The 20528-nt window shown below is 37.0% G+C and overlaps 1 protein-coding gene across 5 annotated transcripts in view; it reads left to right on the plus strand.

Moving 5' to 3' along the window:
- FUT8 (fucosyltransferase 8 (alpha (1,6) fucosyltransferase)) overlaps positions 1–20528 on the plus strand; it is a 337429-nt gene that overhangs the window by 213959 nt on the left and 102942 nt on the right. For all 5 annotated transcript variants that reach the window (XM_011994214.1, XM_011994219.1, XM_011994216.1 and 2 more), the window contains one exon: positions 9781–9895. In XM_011994214.1, the coding sequence (XP_011849604.1) occupies positions 9781–9895 (115 nt within the window). The remainder of the gene's footprint in view (positions 1–9780; positions 9896–20528) is intronic.

Consider the following 20528-nt stretch of genomic DNA (forward strand, 5'->3'; position numbering starts at 1 on the left):
TTTATTTTTACATGGGCTCAAATTATAGTGTATAGGTTTCTAGGTCTGTAGCTGGGACCATAGTCAGTGAGGCTGCCACCTGGGTATGGGCCTGCCTTCTTAAAGAGCCCTCCTGAGTCTTGGGCTCTATTAGGGTTTTGCAGCCTTCTACCTACGTTAGAAGATTATTAGCAGATTATTGAACTTGAGTAGTTCGTTATGGGAGCCCCTGATTTGTAGCCAAATTTGACAGAGTGTGGGTACCCTGGCCACTTTGTACTTGCGATGGCATCTGAAGTAGGGTGTAGTATTATGGAACTGAGAGGTCTGGGCTAATTCTGGGTAGTTCGTGTCACTACCTAGTAGGTGTCCACAGAGATTTGGAGAATTATCTGATGTGGAAAACGCATGCATTTGTTGTCAGAAGTGTTCTGTGGTGAAAAACAGATCATAATAGTAGTAGTAATACTAAGTGATGCTAAAGTTGCTGGTCTTTGAGAACTACAACTACAAACTCCCTGTTTCTGTTTGTGAGTTCACTACTGATGCCTGTGTTTCCTGGTAAAAATCACATTTCTCTGTAGGTTAGTGACCCCATCAGTGAGCTGTGGGGGGAAGACGACTCCTTTGTTGCCCACTTGAAGCTGTTTCCTGGTAGTCAGGGCACCACGTTTTCTCTTCTGGAATCTGGCTCCTGTTGTTCATCACTTGCATTACCGGGCATTAAAATGCAGCCTGGGGGCCAAATATCATATTGGTTCTAAGATTCAACTCACCTGAGATTTTTAGCAAAACACTTTATTTCCCTGATTGACCTTGATAGCTAATAACTAGTAGAGCCTTATCTGCCTGCAACCACAGTTGGTTAATCAACTCGTAGTAATTAGTAATATTCTTGGGCTTTTATAAGCTTTTACAGGCTGTTTAAGAATTTAGAGGTGTTGATGGTATAATAAATATAGAGTAGCATAGTAATTATTGTCTGCTATATTGATATCAATTTTTAGCATCACTAGATTTTTAAATGATGATTTCATTCTAGTGATTGCATATGACCATTCTTCCCAGTAATACAGTTAAATATATTTGTAGCTTTTGATATCATTGACCATGAATTGACCCTAGCCTACCTCTTTGCAGTAGAGAGAATTAAGTGGTTTAGAGTAAGTATTTTTGCCATTGTGGTTTTATTATTTATGTAGTATTGTAGGTTCAGTGCTTGGATTTATGGCACTTTAGATGTGTACCTCAACCTCTAAGCATATCATGGAGTCTTGTCTTATCAACCTTTCAGGCCGATGCAGAGAGAGACATGTTTAACTTAATCACTGCTGCTCTGATTATTTTTGTCATCTTCATATTGCCAGATACCAGTTTATGAAAAGGGTACCAAAGCTGCTTCTTTCTGCTTTTTAAATTACCACAGTTTTAAAAAATTTATTCGTTTATTTTATTATTTCTTTTACCAAGTCCTGTTTATGGTAATTTATAACAATTATAAAACTTCAAACTGAAATACAGGAGATGAGCCATTTTTCAACTGTGTTGACCGAAACTATTGAAAAACAATCTGATAAAGTAGCAATCTCATCTCCCCTACCTAGTTTGCATCATCTCATTATCAGTAACATATAGGGCAGCTTTGCTTAGACTAAATGGTGTTCTCCAAAAAGTGAACGATACTTATGTTAATTATGCTGATTTGCTAATGTCCAAAAAAACATTGTGGGGGATTATGTAACAAAGGAAATGACTTTGACTCAAATAAGGGGTACAGTGGGAAAGATTGATAGGTTAATAGCTTACAGATTTTTTTAAGTTTATGATTTTTTAAAGTTTATGATCATAGTTGTTGTTGCCCAATAGCTTGTATTTTCATTCTCTTTGGAAGGTCCAATAATTGATATTCCCACTCTTGAAAAGTTGAGTTTCGTGAACCTTCAAACCTTCTATTCTTTGTGTTTTGTTTTATACACACACAAACACATAGAGAAAGAGAGAGAGGAAGGGAGGAAGGAAGATCTTACTAAGTTGAGATGTGGTTTGAGATTTATATTAAGCTGGAATGTGGATATTCTTTCTTGAATTTTGGATTTCTTTGAACAAAATGTGTTTGTATGATTGTCTTTCTTCTAAGGAATCCAAGCTTATTTTCAAGTGGTGCTAAAACATTAATCCTAATATTCATGTGCAAAGGGATACATATCTTTATGAAGTCATCCTTATTCTGCTCATCACGTAGTCTCTATCAGCCAGATAATGATTTTTCATCTCCTGTAATGGAACACTGTCTCCTAAAATAAAGTTTGCATTAGAAGAAGAATCTCCAGGTGGAAAAGAGTGTTTTTCATCTAGTGGCTCTAATCCTGTTTTGCTTCCTACTACCACACATCTTTTGGGTGTGATTTCCAAACTTAAGAATGATTTTACATTAAAAATAATCACTTACTAAGGATTTCTTATATGCCAGTCACTATGATAAAGGTTCTGCATTCATTATGTTATTTTATCAGCACAATAGTCCTACAAGGTATACATTATTTGTTCCTTTTTTTTGTTTGTTTGCTTGCTTGTTTGTTTGAGACAGAGTCTCGCTCTGTTGCCAGGCTGGAGTGCAGTGGTGCGACCTCGGCTTACTGCAACCTCCGCCTCCCAGATTCAAGCGATTCTCCTGCCTCAGCCTCCCTAGTAACTGGAACTACAGGCGCATGCCACCATGCCCAGCTAATTTTTGTATTTTTAGTACAGACAGGGTTTCACCATGTTGGCCAGGGTGGTTTTGATCTCTTAACCTCGTGATCCGTCCACCTCGGCCTCCCAAAGTGCTAGGATGACAGGCGTGAGCCACCGTGCCTGGGCTATTTGTTCCTTTATTTATTTATTTATTTATTTATTTATTTATTTATTTGAGATGGAGTTTCGCTCTTGTTACCCAGGCTAGAGTGCAATGGCACGATCTTAGCTCACTGCAACCTTCGCCTCCTGAATTCAAACTATTATCCTGTCTCAGCCTCCTGAGTAGCTGGGATTAGAGTCGCCCGTCACTACACCTGGCTAATTTTGTATTTTTAGTAGAGACGGGGTTTCTCCATGTTGGCCAGGCTGGTCTCGAACTCCTGACCTCAGGTGATCCGCCCACCTCGGCCTCCCAAAGTTGTTCCTTTTTATTTTTGAGACGGAGTCTCGCTCTGTCATCCAGGCTGAAGTGCAGTGGCACGATCTTGGCTCACTGCAACCTCCGCCTCCCAGGTTCAAGTGATTCTCATGCCACAGCCTCCGGGTAGCTGGTACTACAGACATGTGCCACCACGCCCGGCTAATTTTCATATTTTTAGTAGAGATGGGATTTCACCATGTTGGCCAGGCTGGTCTCAAACTCCTGACCTCAATGATCTGCCCACTCCGGCCTCCCAAATTGCTGAGATTACAGGCGTGAGCCACTGCACCTGGCTTAGTTCCTTTTTTATAACTAAAGTTATATTCAGTTCTAGAGAAATTAGGTGGCTTAACACAGGCCAAGTAGCAGAATGGTTTTACTCCAAAATCCTTTCTCTTAATTGCTAAATACTTAGCTTTTCTGAGCTTTTTGTCTTCTACATACTGGGATATAATTCCTGTAGCACAGCATTGTGATGATTACATGAGGGAAAATATATAAAATACTTCACATAGTGCTTGACACACTATAGATTCTAGTAGGCTCTGGTCAGACCTATTAATACATTAGGAAAACTTAACTCTTAGACTCTGCAGAACTGGCAGAGATAAAGGCAGATTATTGAAAGACTCAATAGGAAAAATGTTAAGGCCTGGAAACTAAACGTAAGCCTAGTGGACATCACTCACCAAAGTAGCATAATTGTTGTCTTATATGTGATAGTATAAGCTATTTTTGTTGTCATCTGTCTGGAATTTTCCCCACTCGTGTCAGTGGTCAAGATGGTGGCATCCTAAAGTTCCTCCTCGAGATAAGGAGGCAGCAAGGAGCTTTGTTTTCTTGCCTGTCTCCTGGTCATGTTTTCATCCTTAGCATTGCTTATTTTTGCTGCAGGAGCAAACTGAAGTAAAAACAGTTTTGGACAAAACTCAAGTAATTTTTCTTGCCCATGATGCAGATTTGCCCATGGATTTGACTTTGAGAGTAAATCTTAGTCACATTTACCCTCATAAGTGTTCATTCCTTCACCTTCTTGCCTGGATTCCATCTCTGTGCTGGCCCTTAGAGGAAACTTCTCTCTCTCTCTCTCTCTTTTTTTTTTTTTTTTTTTTTTTTGAGGCAAGGTCTCTCTCCGTTACCCAGGCTGGAGCACAGTGGTGCAAAAACGACCTGGGCTAAAGCGATCCTCCTGCCTCGGCCTCCTGAGTAGCTGGGACTATAGGCATGTGTCCCTGCGCCCAGCTAGATTTTTTATTTTTTGTGGAGAGGGGGACTTGCTATGGTGCCTAACTCAGTCTTGAACTCCTGTGCTCAAGTGATCCTTCTGCCTTAGCTTCCCAAATTGCTGGGATTATAGGCGTGAGCCACCACGCCGGACCGAACTTCTCTCTTTAACATTTTGAATCAGGTGTAAACAAAAAGCCCTCTTTGTGTTTCGTTCCTCAGTGGCATAGAGGCAGATTAGAAGTCTTTTTTTAAAAAAATAGTTTTGTGACTATTAAAATAGAAAAATAGAGAAATTAGCAGAAAATACAAAGAACATAAAACATAACCAATTTTTGAAATAGAGGTCTTAATACCTGCCATAGGTGACTTGCTTTCAGAGTCATAAATTCTATTCTACTCGGCCGGGCACGGTGGCTCACGCCTATAATCCTAGCACTTTGGGAGGCCGATGAGGGTGGATCACATGAGGGTGGATCACATGAGGCCGGGAGTTTGAGATCACCCTGGCCAACATGGTGAAATCCCATCTCTACAAAAGTACAAAAAAAGAAAACTCGTCAGGCATGTAGCTCATGTCTATAATCCCAGCTACTCGGGAAGCTGAGACAGGAGAACTGCTTCAACCCAGGAGGTGGAGGCTGCAGTGAGCTGAGATCGCGCCACTGCACTCCAGTCTGGGTGACAGAGCGAGACTCTATCTCAGAAAACAAAAAGCAAACAAACAAAATTCTATTCTACTCAGTGTCTTCAGGCAACTTTATTGTATCCTCAAATGGCCAGCACTATTTTGCTGGTCCCTTGCCTAGGTTTGTTATTTCCCAAACCTTGACCTGGTCTCATACTAGATCTTTAGTATGCCCACTTACTAGATTTCTTGATATGTTCATAGTCAAAACCACAACAGCCAGATTCCCTGATTTCTGGGACTCTTCTAGGAGATTTGGTTTCAGGGTACAGTTACTGAAAACCCAGGGCTTCTGCAGAATGGTTTTGAGTCACCATGATTCCCTTGCTGATTTGATTGTCCTCTTGTCTTTGGCCAAAAAATACATACTGCAGGATGATAACTTTCAAAAATAATTGAAACAGTAAAGAACTAGTTTGAATTTAAGGTTGTATCCTGGACTCGATTGTCTTCCCTCCATGGTCTCCAACAGAGAGGCCAAGAAACAAAAGATTTTAAAAACAAGCTTAATTTTAGTGGACCATGAAGTTACAGTAACTTATATTGATACCCAGACTGCATTATCACAAAAAATTAGTGTACTGTAGTCTACATAATAGTCCATAGAGGACTCAGTTTTATAGTATGAAAAAACCGTTGAAACTTTGCCTGGTCTATAAGACTTCAGGTTAATTTCTGGCATTGTAGGTTTGGTTTTTGCAGCCAAAATCTCTTTCATGAAAAGAAAATGTTTTGAATCCTAGATGAGAATAACAAACAAGAAAATGGACAAGGCATTACATATTGGCCTCTTGCCCTGTTTAAAAAGGGTGAAAATGGAAGTAGGTAAGCTGCAAAGTGTCCTGTATGTGATTAATGTTGACACATGAAACAGATGTCTAAAGTGCTTCACAAATGGAACTGTTGTTCCAAAGCATTATTCAAAGTTGTTCCACTATTAATTTAGGATGAATAGTCTAAATGTTGGCTGAGATTTTTAATTTTTAATTGAATTAATAGTTTCACTTTATTCAAAAGGGGCTATTATCATGGATTCTCTGTTAATCATGTGTACTTCTAATGGCTTTCTGTGATAGTAAATAAGACTTTCCTGTGGGCTGCCATTGCATTTTTACTAAATAGTTTAGCATCTAGTTAAGAATCAGGAATAAAAGAGTACTAAGACTGTGTCACATACTCTTAGGCAAATGACAATTGTTGAGGGCATGTTTCTCTGTCTCTTAAGTGATTCCTTCTCATTGATCAATCCCCTTCTTCAGGGTGTTATAGGGAACTCACTATTGGATCATTTTTATGATTGATCATCAGAACCACATGTTACTGTTACCCACATCTAATGGCTCCTTCCTCTTGGTAGTAGAATTATTAGTAGATGCTCTTCAGACACAATGGAAAAGCTCAGAAACAACTCTCTGAGGGTCTCTAGCTTTAAAAAAAAAAAAAAAAAAAAAAAAAGCGGCTACCACATGTATTACTATTTTGTGTGTCTTATCACTATGCATTTTTTTAAAGAGCTATATGGAAGGTATTTTGATACTTTGTCTCAGAGATGTCAAAATAATTTTCCTAGGACACAAAGTAGGAGGTAGAACCAAAATTGAGAAATTGGTATGTCTGGCTCCCAAAGCTCTCTCCTCTGATTCAGACTTTAATTTTTGGATATTTACGTTGAGCAGAGTACACATTATTGTGCTCTGGACCTCCTACTTTGATATTTGTTAGTGTAGTAGTTAGAAGCCTCGACTTTAAAATTCATTGCTTGGGTTTGATTTCCTACTCTGACATTTCTCAGGTTTGTGACTTTGAGCAAATTATTTAACCTCTCAATGCCTGCCATTTCTTACCTAGTTTGTAAGATTGTTGTGAGAATTAAGTGAAATAATGTAAAGCACTTAGAATAGGTGTACCTATTTATTGTTGTTGTTTTTTATTTATTGTAATACATCAGTTTTCTCTAAGTACTCTTGGAATCTCCAGATAATGCTTTATGTTTTTAGTTAATACAATCATTGTAAGTGATTTCTAGATGTGTAATTTTTCTGACAATATACGTTTCTAACTTTATAATTTTCATAAGCAAATAATCCATACTCTTAAGCATGCCTTGAACAGAGGAGTTAATACAAAGTGTTGAGAAGGGATAAAGCTGGAGCTACACCTGGGTAAGGATTATTCCCCAAACCTCTCTACCATCAAACTGGATTTGTAAAAGATAAAAATTATCACCGGTATCTCATTATATAAACTCTTGAAAGTTTTTCTTTTGCTACTTTTTCATTCATCTAAAGATACTTATTGAATATTTTGTCTGTGACATGCACTGTTCCACATGCTGATTTTAAACAAAAAGAAAAAATAAGCAACCAAAAAAAAGTTCACTCTTTTGGAGCTTAAATTCTAGTAGGGCATGAAAGATAAGAAGTAAGTGATATTGTATATTGGAAAATGATAACTGCTTAGAAAAATATATAATAATCAGGGAAGGAGTGTTAGCAGCAGTGAATCCACACAGGCCTGCAGCAACTCGATTCTTGCCTCCTTGGAGGAAAGAATTTGGCCGGGGGAACATAAGGCAGAGTGAGAGATCGAGGCAAGTTTTAGAGCAGGAATGAGAGTTCATTAAAATGTTTTAGAGCAGGAATGAAAGGAAGTAAAGTACACTTGTAAGAGGGCCAAGCAGGCGACTTGAGAGGATCAAGTGCGCTGTCTGACCGTTGACATGTGCCTGTATATATTGCTGTGGTTCCAGGGTTTGCATTTCTTCTTACCTGATTTTTCCTTGGGGCAGGCTGTCTGCATGAGCAGTGGCCTGCCAGCACTTGGGAGAGATCGCTTATGCAGTGTGTTTACTGAAGTTGTGCACATGCTCATTTGAGGCTTTTTTTTCCTTACCAGTTGAGTGATCCTAGAGGAAGGTCATATAACAGTTAGTCTGCCATTTTGCTTCTTAGTACACATGCTTGAGCCAGCTCACACAACTCTTGAAAACTTATCAAGAAGCTGCTGATGATCAGCTTCAGTTGTTTTCTATCTATTTAGGAGACTGCCTTTCCCTGGCACCAGCTGCAACCAGTTAAATTATTTTCGAGAGAGAGTTTAACAACTGCCTGACCATCATCTGATAGTCACCTGACATTGCTTGGGGGTTAAGAGGGTGACTTCCCCTGCCCTCTCATGTCTGCCTAGCTACCTACTCAAACAGAAGGAGAGGAAAAACCAAGGGATGAGGGTGACGGGAGAGAGTGTTGGATTTTTAAGTGGGATAACCTGGGAATACCTTATGAAGATGGTGACATTTGAGCAAGGATTTCAAGGTCATTTAGGTGAGCCATGTGAATAGATACCTGAGAAAAGAGCATTCCAGGGCAGGGAAGAGCAAATAGAAAAGCTCTGGAGTAGGAATATACCTGACACTGTCAGGAGTTAGCAACAAGACCAGTGTGACTGAAATAGAAAAATCAAAGAGGATGGTAGTGGGAGATGAGATCAAAGACAAGGATGAGATCAAAGTGAGCCATATTGGGTGGGGTCTTCTAGGTCAAAGTAGTAATTTTGGCTTTGACTCTGAGTGAGCTGAGGAGCCAATTCATGTTAAGAACAAAGTAGTAACATTATTTGCCTGATGTTGTAACAGGATCTGTCTGATATATTGAGAATAGACTTTAGACACAGGCAATGGTGGAAGCAGGGAGACCTTGTTAGGAGGTTGTTGTAATCCAGGTGAGAGAAGATGGTGTCTCAGTTAGTAAAAGTGCTGGTGGTGATATGTGAAAAATTAGAAATTAGCTATAAATTTGCCGACAGATTTGTAGAGGATGTTAGACAAACAGAGACTCTTGCTTTTTACTTTTCTTTCTTGCTAAATGCAAGTCATAATTTTTATTTAATGCAATATAAATAAAACCATTTGTAGCAGCCCTAAAGTTTCTCTTTTTAGCTTACTGGAGATTTTACTTTACTCTGCAGGTAATCCAGCATGTTGTAATTGAAATTACTGATGCTAAACAGAGTGGGTATTCTGATGCTAAACAGTCATTTTGTTAGTTTAGACCAGGACTCAGCAAATTATGGCCCAGAGACCAAAGCTGACTCATTGCCTGTTTTTGTAAATAAAGTTTTATTCAAACACAGCCACACCTATTCATTTGCGTGTTATCTATGGCGGCTTTCTGCTACAAAGGCAAAGGATCTTAGAGATCCATAGAGACTAAAATATTTACTATCTGGGCCTTTAATGAAAAAGTTTGCTGACCCTTGGTTTATACTGTTAAGAGTTGTGTAAAAATTTTCCTCTGATCTTTTTTCAGTCACTCAGAGTGTAACTTTGAAGAGAAAAATTAAAAGGTGACATGAAATGATAGTAGAGAGAACCAAGAGGTACTAACAAATACTAACATCAACTTCTTTCTCTATGTTAATTTACTCATTTGTTTGCTTTGCGTATTCACTTTCCTCCAGATCTCTGTAGTGCTCTATGTTGGGAAACAAGTGCAGCTGACTAGCTTGAACAAAAAAAGTGTATTTTCTCAACAGTGAAAATTTACTATAGGAATGAATATTGGATTTTAAGAGACTAATTTTTGAATTGCACAACCTTGATAGAAAATAAAAGATGAGTACCAGCATCGATATGAGCATCAATCTTTATGAGGAATTTGGCATTCATCTTAAGACTTTGTGTAATCCAGTGAAGCAGTACTAATAAGACCTCCAATGTTGTTTGTTTTAACAGGTCTATAATGACGGATCTATACTACCTCAGTCAAACAGATGGAGCAGGTGATTGGCGGGAAAAAGAGGCCAAAGATCTGACAGAACTGGTCCAGCGGAGAATAACATATCTTCAGGTAAGAAGGTTGAGTTAAGAATAAATTTGAGTGAAAAAAAGAAGGATCATGGTATAACTAAGAGTAATAATTTCAGTTAGTTTTTAGTCTTCCTGGCCCTTGCCTTTTGAAAATAAGTACTCACATATTTTACATATTTATTCAGAAAGACACTATGTTACTCCTTGAGTGGAATACGAAGATGGCTAAAACAAAGACCCTGTCCTAAAGGGAGCTACTTCTTACACACGTACACACACACACACGCAATACAATACAAATATAGCATGTTACATTTATAGGAGAGAAATAGATGAAATGCTTATTGGGGTTTTGAGTAAGGAGACATCAGGGACAGTTTGTGGAGAATGTATTGTTTGAACTGAATTATAAAAGATAGTTAAATAGGATTTGGACACACAGAAATGAAGGAAAAGAATGTACCAGCTGGAGGTTATCATGTAAGCTGTGGCTCGTAACTGGGAAAGAACAGTACAGGGAAATATGATAAGTGTGCAGTTCAGTTTGTCTGGAATTTTAGGTTGTGTGAAAGGAAGGATGGAAAATAAGTTGGAAAGGTAGGCTTGGAATTACAGATTACAGAGGTTAAGTTTTATCGTACATAAGCAGTAAGTGGTCACTGAAAGATTTTACTTACTTGTTTTACAAATGGTACTATAACAGAAAGTATTGGTAAACATCAAGTCTCAGCCCCTTTAAAATTAATTTCTCTTAACTTTTTGTGTTCTTTTCTAGTTCTTATTAATATGTACACACCGTCTTACATATTTGTAAGGAAATAATTTATTTTTGATTTTGTTTTTCTGCTTAATGTGCCATTAGCATTTTTCTATTTTGGAGTCACAACCTGCTTTTGAAAGGTTTTACATACAAAAGTGGTATGATGAGAGTGGTACTTAAGTGATATTAATCTGAAAGTAGTATTTTAGTTGAACTTGATTATTTGAAGAGACTAGATGCAGGCAGACAAGATAAGAGGGCCATAGTGCAGGTAAGAATTATTAAGGTATGTGGCAGTTTGCATTGGAAGTGAAGAGACAAATTTGAGAGAGATTGGGAAGATAAAATTGATAGGCCTTTCCAAGTAGATAAAAGAACTGAAATGGCTGGGATAGTGGGAACATCCTTACCTGATAAGGCACTGAGAGAGAATCATTTTCAGGGGAAAACAATGAATCAGTAGAATCTTCAAATCTCAAAATGTTTGAAGTTGAAATGACCATGGAACATCCTCCACCCTCATCTTTTCTAATGCTGTGGATGGCATGTTATCTGTGTATGCTCTACTTTCCCTGTAAAGTTAAAGTGTTGTGTAAAAGCAAAATGACAGCCAGTAATGTGGTTCTATATATTTTAAGGTGCACATTTTTCTACACTTAAATAGGAAAAAATAGAAAATCAAGTGTTTAAAGAGATCATTAAAAACCAAACTGATCTTGGCACGCTATCTTGGTCTCATACCCACATGGCCATTCATCAGAGGTGTCTGCAGAATGAGAAACACTTCACCTCCTGTAGGGAAGAGGTAATTATCTCCTATCAACTAGAACCTCACTCAGTGAACTATAAACAGCTGGTGGTACAGAACTATCATCCTTATTTAAAATGGAAATAACTGTGGTTTCTGAGCTTCCTCCATTTCCTCATATTCATTAAATTTTCACCAACTATATCTGGTGATAGTTCTAAACTATGATCTGGTGATAGTTCAGCTACCTAAACTGTAACAAGTACCTGCCACCTGCTTTAGTTTCTTCCCCCCTCCCTTGGTTTTTAGGTGACCAAGTGCTTTCACCTGTAGTGCTAATTTGATCCTCCATATGCCGATTTTTGTGGTTCCGTATTAGAGAATTTCATTTGCAAATCATGCTAATAATGTAAAGCTACACTGGCTTTTTAAAGTATAGCAAAATCTAGCACTTTACTTGGACCTTACCTTCAGTTTCAGATATTGCTATTTAACAAGTTATTACTTTCATGCTTTTCCTCCCCCACCTTCCCCCCGCATTGGGAGAAAAAGGTGATTTTAATATTCAAGGAGATGGGGACAATCTCAGTAGAGAAAAAGTGCTTTGGAAAAATATTTTTCTTTTTTTTCATAGGTTATTGGGGTACAGGTGGTATTTGATTACATTTCTTTAGTGGTGCTTTGTGAGATTTCTGTGCGCTCATCACCTGAGCAGTATACACTGCACCCTATTTGTAGTCTTTCATTGCTCACTCCCCTCCCACCCATTCCTCCAAGTCCCCAAAGTCCATTTTATCATTCTTATGCCTTTGTGTGCTCATTAGCTTAGTTCCCACATATCAGTGAGAACATACGGTGTTTGGTTTTCTATTCCTGAGTTACTTCACTTAGAATAATAGTCTCCAATCTCATCCAAGTCACTGCAAATGCCGTTAATTCATTCCTTTTTATGGCTGAATAGTATTCCACTCTGTATATACATACACATATACCACAGTTTCTTTATTCACTCGTTGGTTGACGGGCATTTGGGTTGGTTCCACAATTTTGCAATTGCGAACTGTGCTGCTATAAACATGCATGTGCAAGTATCTTTTTTCATGTAACAACTCCTTTTACTGGGTAGATACCCAGTAGTGGGATTGCTGGATCAAATGATAGCTCTACTTTTAGTTCTTCAAGGAATCTCCACACTGTTTTCCCTAGCGGCTGTACTAATTACATTCCCACCAGCAGTGTAAAAATGTTCCCTGATCACCGCATCCAGGCCAACATCTACTGTTTTTTGATTTTTTTGATAACAGCCATTCTTGTAGGAGTAACGTGGTATTGCTCTGTGGTTTTGATTTGCATTTCCCTGATTATTAGCGATGTTGAGCATTTTTTTCATGTTTGTTGGCCATTTGTATATCTTCTTTTGAGAATTGTTTATTCATATCCTTAGCCCACTTTTTGATGGGATTTTTTTTTTCTTACTGGTTTGAGTTCTTTGTAGATTCTGTGTGTTAGTCCTTTGTCAGATGTAAACTTTGCAAAGATTTTCTCCTGCTCTGTGGGTTGTGTGTTTACTCTGCTGACTGTTCCTTTTGCTGTGCAAAAGCTCTTTAGTTTAATTACATCCGAGCTATTTATCTTTGTTTTTATTGCATTTGCTTTTGGGTTCTTGGTTATGAAATCTTTGGCTATGCCAGTGTCTAAAAGGGTTCTTCCAGTGTTATCTTCTAGAATTTATATAGTTTCAGGTTTTAGCTAAGTCCTTATTCCATCTTGAGTTGATTTTTGTATAGGGTGAGAGATGAGGATCCAGTTTCATTCTCCTACATGTGGCTAGCCAGTTATCCCGGCACCATTTGTTGAAAAGGGTGTCCTTTCCCCACTTCTTTGCTTTGTTGAAGATCAGTTGGCTGTAAGCTTTTGGCTGTAAATAAATGTCTGGGTTCTGTATTCTGTTGCATTGGTCTATGTGCCTATTTTTATACCAGTACCATGCTGTTTTTGTGACTATGGCCAGATAGTATAGTTTGAAATCAGGTAGTGCGATACCTCCGGATTTATTCTTTTTGCTTAGTGTTGCTTTGGCCATGCAGACACTTTTTTGGTTCCATATGAATTTTAGAATTGTTTTTTGCTAATTCTGTGATGAATGATGGTGGTATTTTGATGGAGATTGCGTTGAATTTGTAGATTGCATTTGGCAATATGGTCATTTTCACAATGTTGATTCTACCCATCCATGAACATGGGATGAGTTTCCATTTGTTTGTGTCATCTATGATTTCTTTCAGCACTGTTTTGTAGTTTTCCTTGTAGAGGTCTTTTGCCTTCTTGGTTAGGTATATTCCTAAGTTATTTTATTTTTATTTTTTGTGGCTATTGTAAAAGTGGTTGAGTTCTTGAATTGAGTCTCTGCTTGGTCGCTGTTGGTATATAGAGAAGAGCTATTGATTTGGGTATGTTAATGTTGTTTCCGTAAACTTTACTGAATTCTTTATCAGTTTCTAGCAGCTTTTTGGAGGAGTCTTTAGGGTTTTCGAGGTGAACGATCATACTGTCAGCAACAGTTCGACTTCCTCTTTACCTATTTGGATGCCCTTTATTTCTTTCTCTTGTCTGATTGCTGTGGCTAGGACTTCCAGTACTGTGCCAAAGAGGAGTGGTGAGAGTGGGCATCCTTGTCTTATACTAGTTCTCAGAGGGAATGCTTTCAACTTTTGCCCATTTAGTATTATGTTGGCTGTGGGTTTGTCATAGCTTTTATTACATTGAGGTATGTCCCTTGCATGCCAATTTTGCTGAGAGTTTTAATCATAAAGGGATGCTGGATTTCGTTGAATGCTTTTTCTGCATCTGTTGAAATGGTCAAGCAATTTTTGTTTTCAATTCTGTTTATGTGCTGTATGATATGTATTGACTTGTGTATGTTAAACCATCGCTGCATCCCTGGTATGAAACCTACTTGAACATGGTGGATTATCTTTTTGATATGTTTTTGGATTTGGTTAGCTAGTATTTTGTTAAGGATTGTAGTGTCTATTTTCATCAGAGATATCAGTCTGTAGTTTTCTTTTTCGGTTATGTCCTTTCAGGTTTGGTATTAGGGTGATGCTGGCTTCATAGAATGAATTAGGGAGGGTTCCCTCTTTCTCTGTCTTGTAGACTAGTATCAGAAGGATTGGTACCAATTCTTCCTTTGAATGTCTTGTAGAATTCAGCTGTGAATCCATTTGGTCCTGGACTCTTTTTTTGTTGTTAACTTGTTTAATTACCATTTCAATCTTGCTGCTTGTTATTGTTCTGTTCAGGGTATCTAATTCTTTCTGATTTAAGCTAGGAGGGTTGTATTTTTCCAGGAATTTATCCATCTCCTCTAGGTTTTCTAGTTTATATGCATAAAGGTGCTCATAGTAGCCTTGAATGATCTTTTGTATTTCTGTGGTGTCAGTTGTAATATCTCCTCTTTCGTTTCTTATTGAGGTTATTTGGATTTTTTTCTCTTCTTTTTTTGGCTAATCTTGCCAGTGAGCTATCAATTTTATTTATCTTTTCAGAGAACCTGCTTTTTGTTTATCTTTTGTATTTTTTTTTTTGTTTGTTTGTTTCAATGTCATTTAGTTTTGCTCTGATTTTGGTTATTTAGTTTTTTCTGCTGGGTTTGGGTTTGGTTGGTTCTTGTTTCTGTAGTTCCTTGAGGTGTGACATTAGAATGTCAGTTTGTGCTCTTTCAGTCTTTTTGATGTGGGCATTTAGGGCTATGAACTTTCCTCTTAGCACCACCTTTGCCATATCCCAGAGGTTATGATAGGATTTGTCGTTACTGTCTTTCAGTTCGAAGAATTTTTTAATTTCCATCTTGATTTTGTTTTTGGTCCAGTGCATTCAGGAGCAGGTAATTTAATTTTCATGTGTTTGCCTGGTTTTAAAGGTTCCAATTGGAGTTGATTTCTAGTTTATAGTAATATATACCTCAGTTATGACAAGAAGTTTGGTCTCAATTTTAGTAACCTGTATATTGGTTTACTTGAGAGGAGCAATTTCACAGGACATAATGGAAAATTAAAAAGGCGCTTTGGGCAACTAGAGTTTAGTGGGACAAAGTCCATGGTTGTCAAAATCATTTTCTCTTCAGAGTTGAAGGCTGTATGGCATGGTTTACAAAGATTAAACTGATTAAAAGATTATAATAATCGGATTGAAGACAACCCCAAGTATGCTATTAGGCTCAAATAGAATGGATCAAGCAAATCTCCTAAGGACTTTAGCCTTTTACTACATATGTTTATCTAAAAAGTTCTTTCTCACAAAATGAACATATAATATTGGGTTGTATTAAATGCCATTTTGTCCTGGTCTTACTCTTGTGTTACATAAATCATAACATTGAGAAAATGCTATTGTTTCTATTTCTGTAGTTTCTGATGAAGTCCATTTTTAAAACTGCATGTTGCTGATATATATTCATTATGAGTCCACATTTTACCATAATGTAAGTCATTTTCCTAGACTTTTGGGTGATTTTACATGGAAAAGATTATCTTTAGAAAATTTATGTTGTGATTTCTCATCAACTTATATTAAATAGGCACGATGAGTGAGATCTGTATACTTCAATGCCTTAGTTTTTTAACTTGTTTGGAGCAGTTGGAAGTTGGCAGTTCTCATGAAAAGTGCTGCTAGTTAGGGCAAATAGCTTCTGGGGAAGGATATCTCCCAGTTTAACTTGAAATTATCGGTCTTCTGGTATATAAAAATGGATTTTGTTTTCTGCATAGCCCCAAAGTTGATATTTTAAGCAAAATTAAGCCCATTTCAGGTGAATAAAGTATGTAAAAAGAAACAACAGTAAAGATTTATTTATATTTATTTATTTATTTTGTGGAGATGGGATCTCCCTATTGTTGCTGTCTGCTTAGTCCCTAGTTCAGCTAGGTCTGAGTTCTTGTTCCACAACCAAGAAGAATGAGGCATGTGGACATGTGGAGAGTGAGTAGAGTAGGATTTATTAAGCAAAAGGAAAGCTCTTGGCAAAGAGAGGTGCCCTGAAAGCAGGTTGCCAGAAGCGGGACTGACTTCTGGGTCTTTTATGTGGCAGAAGCCAGTAAGTTGTAGTTGTCTGTGGGTTTTGCCCAAATAGAAGAGGCAAAGCTCCCTCCTAGGGGTGTTGCATCTGCACATGCTTGGGGTTGGCCAGAGTGACTCCATCTTGGTTATTACTCATGCGTGCCTAAGCCAAACTGACAGGTGGTAAAACCACAATGTTAATGTCATGTTAATGACATAATGAGCTCGGTCAAGTTAAGAACATTTAGGTTGATTTATTGCACCTGCGCCTAAGTTGGGACAGTTGTTTCTGAGCAACACCCTGGCGCAAGGGGAAGTTCTTAACGACATTTCTTCCTGTTAGCTGCAGAAGCAGTGTAGGTGCTGTCCTACAGTTGTTCCTGTGAACATTGTCCTTCTCCCAAGACCCTCCCTCTCTGTCTACCTAACCAGCCCCTAACTGCCTCCTCTCTCACTGTGTTGCCCATACTGGTCTCAAACTCCTGAGCTCAAGCAATTCTCCTGCCTCGGCCTCCCAGTGTGTCAGAATCACAGGCATGAGCCACTGTGTCCGGCCAAAAAGAATTTTTGGTTTGCTTCCGTGTTTTGCTTGCATTGGTTTATGTTTTGAATAGGACTCTTACTGGAAATTGGTAGATTGTTTTTCTTTTTTTTTTTGAGAGAGAGAGGAAAAAAGGTATAAAAATGGAAAATAACTATTTCACTTTCTAAATGAAGATAGAGTTTTTTTTTTCCATTCAAAAATAAGTTTTATTGGTGAAATAGAAAACTCCAGTGACAGTATATGATCCTTTGGAAAAAGGGGAATGTTAATGCTGGGGATGCATTATTGAGGCTATTAAACATACATTTCAGATTATGGCACCCCTCACTCTGACACAGGATTTTCTTGATCCCATTTTTCTTTGAGAGGACTAATTCATTAAGATAGATTTAAAGCCAGAATATAACTATAGACATTATTTATCTGCTTGTATACTGACTCTGAGATCAAATTAATTATCACATGTTTTTAGAGTTGTGAATTGTGTTCTACCAAGTAATTCAGATTGCATTTGTATTTCTGCCTAACCAGAATAAAGCCAGAAGTGGTAATATCTGTAACTCATTAGAAAAAGTTGTCAGCTTAACTACATTAAAATATTTGCTAAATATTTAATACAACTGGGATGGGCAGAAACTTTCAGAGCTTTTCCCTATTTGAAAGAAATTTTTAGTTTAAGAGGAGACCATCTAGGAAAAAGAAGACAGTTTCTCAGAACTAAGACCTAAGAGTATACTGAGAAAGAAAATACATTTTCCAAGATAAAAAAAAAAAAGAACAACGTGACTAAGGACAGAACAAGAAGTGGTAGTGGATATGGTGGCATGGATAGATTTCATGAAGTAACAGAGGGGATTGCTGTACTGGAAGCTGACTAAGGACATAGGCTGGTGATAGGAAGTAAAGAAAATTTATTGAAGGAAGTTTTCTAAGCATTATTAAAAACAACTTTATTTTGAATTCTTACAGATTTTACAGAGCCCTTGCTTGTGGGAGCTTAGGGTGCAATTGAATAGTTCATTGGTGCATTCATTCCTTAAGTATTTGGATGTGCTGGGCATTAGGTACATTGCTGGGGATATAGTCATAAATCAAATAGACATGGTGTCTGCCCTTAGGAAGTTTAAAGTCTAGTAACTTAAACTTCCTGAGAGTATTCCTGGATTGTCTTCAAATCCAGACACACACACACACACACACACACACACACACACACACACACACACACACTCTTTTGAAACTCCTTACAATTCTTTGTTTTGATAAGTTATATTTCTGATCCTTTTTTTGGATCTTTCTGCTATTTCCCATATCTCTGGTACACTAAGTTTTCCTATGGGCTCCTTCATCATTCCCTTTTAGAAAACTTTTATTATGAAAAACTTTAACATATATAAAAATAAGAGCTGGTGGCCCCTTTTGTCCTCATCACCCAGCTTTATGATCAGTTTTGTGTCATCTGTACTACCAGTGCTCCTTACCATCTCCAGGTTCATTTTGAAGCAAATCCCAGACATTTTATAATTTCATTTGTATTTATTTCAGTATGAATTTCTAAAAGATAGTTTTTCAAAACATAACCACATTCTATTTTACACCTAAGTACATTAAGAATCATTGTTTAAAATCATCAAATAACCAGTTGTTGATCAAGTTTCCCCAACTGCCAAATACATTTTAATGTGCCATTTAAAAAATGATTATCAATCATCACAAGAGCAATTTGATTATAAGCTCTGCATATACTTTTTCTTCCTGGAATGGAAAAATGAGAGAAGTAAATGGTCAGAAGAAAAATGAGGGTGGCCTGACTTGAAATAAAGAAAATAAAGCAATAAAGAAATAAATGTAAGCAAATGATGATAGAATAACTTAGAAGAATGCAAAAACTAAAAGCAAAATTAAGATGAAGAAAAATAAAAGGACCAAACCAATGGATCTAAGAAGAAAAGAAAAAAATGCTACGTCATCTCAAGTAAAAAAGCAGATGGTAAATACTAGAGCCAATTTTATAAAATTATAGTTATCATATTGGCTTTTTAAATCATTTCTTAGTTGAATTTCTGCAGCTAACAGCTTCTATTTCTCTTAAGCATTTAACATGCTTGGTCAAAATACACAATATTTTTGGAACATATTTTTAATGTAATTGTTGCTTATTGCCTTCCTAAATAATGATAATGTGAACTTAAACTCTTTATTGACCTTCATACAAAAGTAGAATCTGTCAACAGTATTCACTCATATTATTTTATTTAATTTGAAGATAAGAGCTTGGAAGAATAACATATCATATCTGTGTTCTCTAACATAATATTTCATTTAGCTTTTAAGAATTTCCCCCAAAACAAAGTGCTGCATTAGAGAATATTAACATAGAATGGATATAAATAAATGAGTTAATGAGTAAGTGTATTATCAGTGTAACACTAAGAGAACTGATATATTATGGTACCTTTGGTTCTGTGGTATACTCCAGAGCCTGGAACAGTGCCTACCATAATTATAAATACTCCATAAATATTTTTGTATGAATAAATTAAAAACCTAGCCTGAATTGACTATAGAAAAGAATTTAAAACAAAAGAAAAATAGAACCAGATGTTTAACACAAATAAGAAGGCTTATTGATGACTTAAATTCAAGGGTAATCTCTTTATTGTTTGGCAGTAGTTTCTTTTTCTTTTTGTCTTTTATAGCCTTATTGAAATATAGTTGACATATAATAAACTGCACATATTTAGAGTATACAGTTTGTTAAGTTTTGACATGTACATACACCCATGAAACCATCACCACAATCAAGATAGTGAACTTATTCAACACTCTGAAGTGTGCTTATGTCCCTTTGTGTTTCTTCCACCACTCCCCACCTTCATCCCCAGGTTTAACACAGATCTGCTTTCTATCATTATAGATTAGTTTGTGTTTCATAGAATTGTATATAAATGAAGTCATATAGTACGTACTATTGTGTCTGGCTTCTTTTACTCAGCATAATTATTTTGACATCTATAGTGTATGTGTTAATAATTTGTTATTCTTAATTACTGACTGGTATTCTATTATATGGTTATGCCAAAATTTATTTATGTGCCTGTTGATGAACACTTGGTTGTTTCCACTTTGGGGCTGTTATAAATAAACTGTTGTGAATATTTATGTACAACTCTTTCTGTGAGCATATACTTCCATTTTTCTTGGGTAAATACCTAGGAGTAGAATGACTGGGTCATATAACAGTGTAGTTTTAACTTTTTAAGAAACTGAACTGTTTTCAAAAGTGATTGTACCATTTTATATTTTCAACCAGCATTGTTTGAGAGTTTTAGTTCTCATACACCCTCAGTAACACTTGGTATGGTTATCTTTTAAATTTTAGCTATTTTAGTGTATGTGTAGGGGTGTGTCATGGTTTTTTGTGTGTGTATGTGGTTGTTTTTTTCATTTCCCTGTAAGTATTGTTGAATATCTTTTCATATGCATATTTTCATTGGCATATCGTCTTTGGTGAAATGTCTGCTTAAATCTTCTGCCTATTTTTTAATTGGGATGTTTGCTTT

The sequence above is a fragment of the Mandrillus leucophaeus genome, unplaced genomic scaffold, assembly GCF_000951045.1.
Source record: "Mandrillus leucophaeus isolate KB7577 unplaced genomic scaffold, Mleu.le_1.0 Scaffold448, whole genome shotgun sequence".
NCBI classification, from domain to species: domain Eukaryota; kingdom Metazoa; phylum Chordata; class Mammalia; order Primates; family Cercopithecidae; genus Mandrillus; species Mandrillus leucophaeus.